This window comes from Triticum dicoccoides, chromosome 5A (assembly GCF_002162155.2).
Source record: "Triticum dicoccoides isolate Atlit2015 ecotype Zavitan chromosome 5A, WEW_v2.0, whole genome shotgun sequence".
Classification (NCBI taxonomy): domain Eukaryota; kingdom Viridiplantae; phylum Streptophyta; class Magnoliopsida; order Poales; family Poaceae; genus Triticum; species Triticum dicoccoides.
Genome location: NC_041388.1, coordinates 639,639,764 through 639,641,920, shown reverse-complemented (window position 1 = coordinate 639,641,920; position 2,157 = coordinate 639,639,764). Strand labels below are relative to the sequence as shown.

General features: G+C 61.5%; 1 protein-coding gene across 1 annotated transcript; it reads left to right on the top strand.

Annotated features, from left to right (window-relative positions):
* Nucleotides 1–217: 217 nt before the first annotated feature.
* LOC119298225 (UDP-glycosyltransferase 91C1-like) lies at nt 218–1,900 on the top strand. Its single transcript, XM_037575707.1, has one exon. It carries the CDS (start codon nt 272–274, stop codon nt 1,700–1,702), a length of 1,431 nt encoding a protein of 476 aa, XP_037431604.1. The 5' UTR covers nt 218–271; the 3' UTR covers nt 1,703–1,900.
* The last annotated feature ends 257 nt before the right edge of the window (nt 1,901–2,157 follow it).

The following is a 2,157-nucleotide window of genomic DNA, read 5'->3' as shown; positions in this document are numbered from 1 at the left end:
GTTATTTTACTCAAAGACAATATTCCAGGTGCTATATGATCCAATGCAAATGTACAAAGTGGTATTGTGTCAAATTCCACCTCCCACTTTATTTCCCAGCATCTATCTAGCTATAATTTTATATAGGCGCACTGGTGCTGCTGCTCCTGCTCAAATCATAGCATTGGTCGACCGGAAGACGAAAAGATATTCGTCATCATTCAGCTGCCGGAGACCAGCCACCAAAGCTTTCGCGCCATCGTCCCTGATTTCACCGCCCATAGAGTGTGCGATGGAAGCAGCAGCCGACGCCGCCGGCGTGCTGGAGGTGGTGGTGTTCCCATGGCTGGCATTCGGGCACATGCTTTCGTTCCTCGAGCTGTCGAAGCGCCTGGCGGCTCGTGGCCACGCCGTCGCCTTCGTCTCCACGCCCCGGAACCTCGCCAGGCTCCCGCCGGTGCCGCCGCACCTGTCGCCTCGCCTCCGCTTCGTGGCGCTGCCGTTGCCGCGTGTGGACGGGCTGCCAGACGGCGCCGAGTCCACGGCCGACGTGCCGCCCGAGAAGATCGAGCTCGTCAAGAAGGCCATGGACGGGCTCGCGGCCCCGCTAGCCGCGTTCCTCGCGGACGCCGTCGCTGCTGGCCGGAGACCCGACTGGATCGTCCATGACTTCTGCCACCACTGGGTTCCGCCCATCGCCGGCGGGCACGGTGTGCCGTGCGCCGCGTTCATGACCGTCTACGCCGCCTTCGTGGCCTTCCTGGGGCCGCGGTGGGCGAACGTCGAGCACCCGCGTGCTGCGACGGAGGACTTCGCCATCGCGCCCAGGTGGATCCCGTTCCCGTCCACGATCGCCTGCCGACGCCGCAGCGAGGCCGAGTCGATCGCCGCCCTCTTCCGCGCCAACGCGTCCGGCGTGTCCGACATGGAGCGCGCGTGGCAGCTGCTCGAGTGCTGCCGCCTGGCCATCTACCGGAGCTGCGACGAGGTCGAGCCCGGGATGTTCGCCCTCCTCACCGACCTCTTCCAGCAGCCCGTTATCCCCGCCGGGGTCCTGCTACCTCCCGTGATCGCCGCCGACGGTGACCGTCCTGAGGTCCTGCGTTGGCTCGACGACCAGCCTCCCAAGTCGGTCGTCTACGTCGCGCTGGGGAGCGAGGCGCCGCTAACTGCAGGGATCCTGCACGAGCTAGCGCTCGGGCTGGAGCTCGCCGGGGTGCGCTTCCTATGGGCTCTACGCAGGCCGTCCGGAATGTTCAACACCGCCAACGACGCCGTCACGGACGAGCTACTGCCCGCCGGGTTCGAGGAGCGGACGCGGGGGCGCGGGCTGGTGCGCACAGGATGGGTGCCGCAGGTGGCGGCGCTGGCGCATGACGCGACGGGCGCGTTCCTGACGCACTGCGGGTGGGGCTCCACCATCGAGAGCTTCGCGTGCGGGCACCCGCTGGTGATGCTCCCGTTCGTCCTCGACCAGCCCCTCGTGGCGCGCGCCATGGCGGAGAGGGGGATCGGCGTGGAGGTGGCGAGGGACGAGGGCGACGGCTCGTTCGACAGGGACGGCGTGGCGGAGGCGGTGCGGCGCGTCATGGTGGACGAGGAAGGGAAGGCGCTCGCCAGCAACGCCATGAAGCTGCGAGAGGTTCTCACGGATCAGGGGCGGCAGGAGACCTACATTGATGATCTTGTGGAGCACCTGAGGCGCTACAGAGGCTGCTGCTAGTGGCGCGCTCCAGATCTGGCAAGATCACACGGTTATCAAAGTCGAGTGAGCATTTGTCCATCAATCGATGGTACGTCAAACGTGTGGTGGATTTCGTTTAAATAACTTGGTAGTAGTATTTATTTATTTATTTATGCGAATCTGGTATATTTTACTATACTAGCAAGATGTCCATGCATTGCACGGAACATCAAGATAAGTTTTTTACAAAACACCTATTGTGATTGACCCATGCCGGAGTAATCTCATGTGTAAAAACTAACGATATCTTGAGAAAGAGGAGATATAATGTGAGGAGGAGTGGGGCGTGGTGGTGATTGATGGTCAGACTGAACAGAGGCATGGGGATGGACGACGCCGGCCGCGGCCATCATGCCAAATTGTTTCAGAGGCTTTCTTTTTTCATTGCTCAACAATGAGGTTGTGGGAGATAAAGAGGGAACATATCCGGTGCA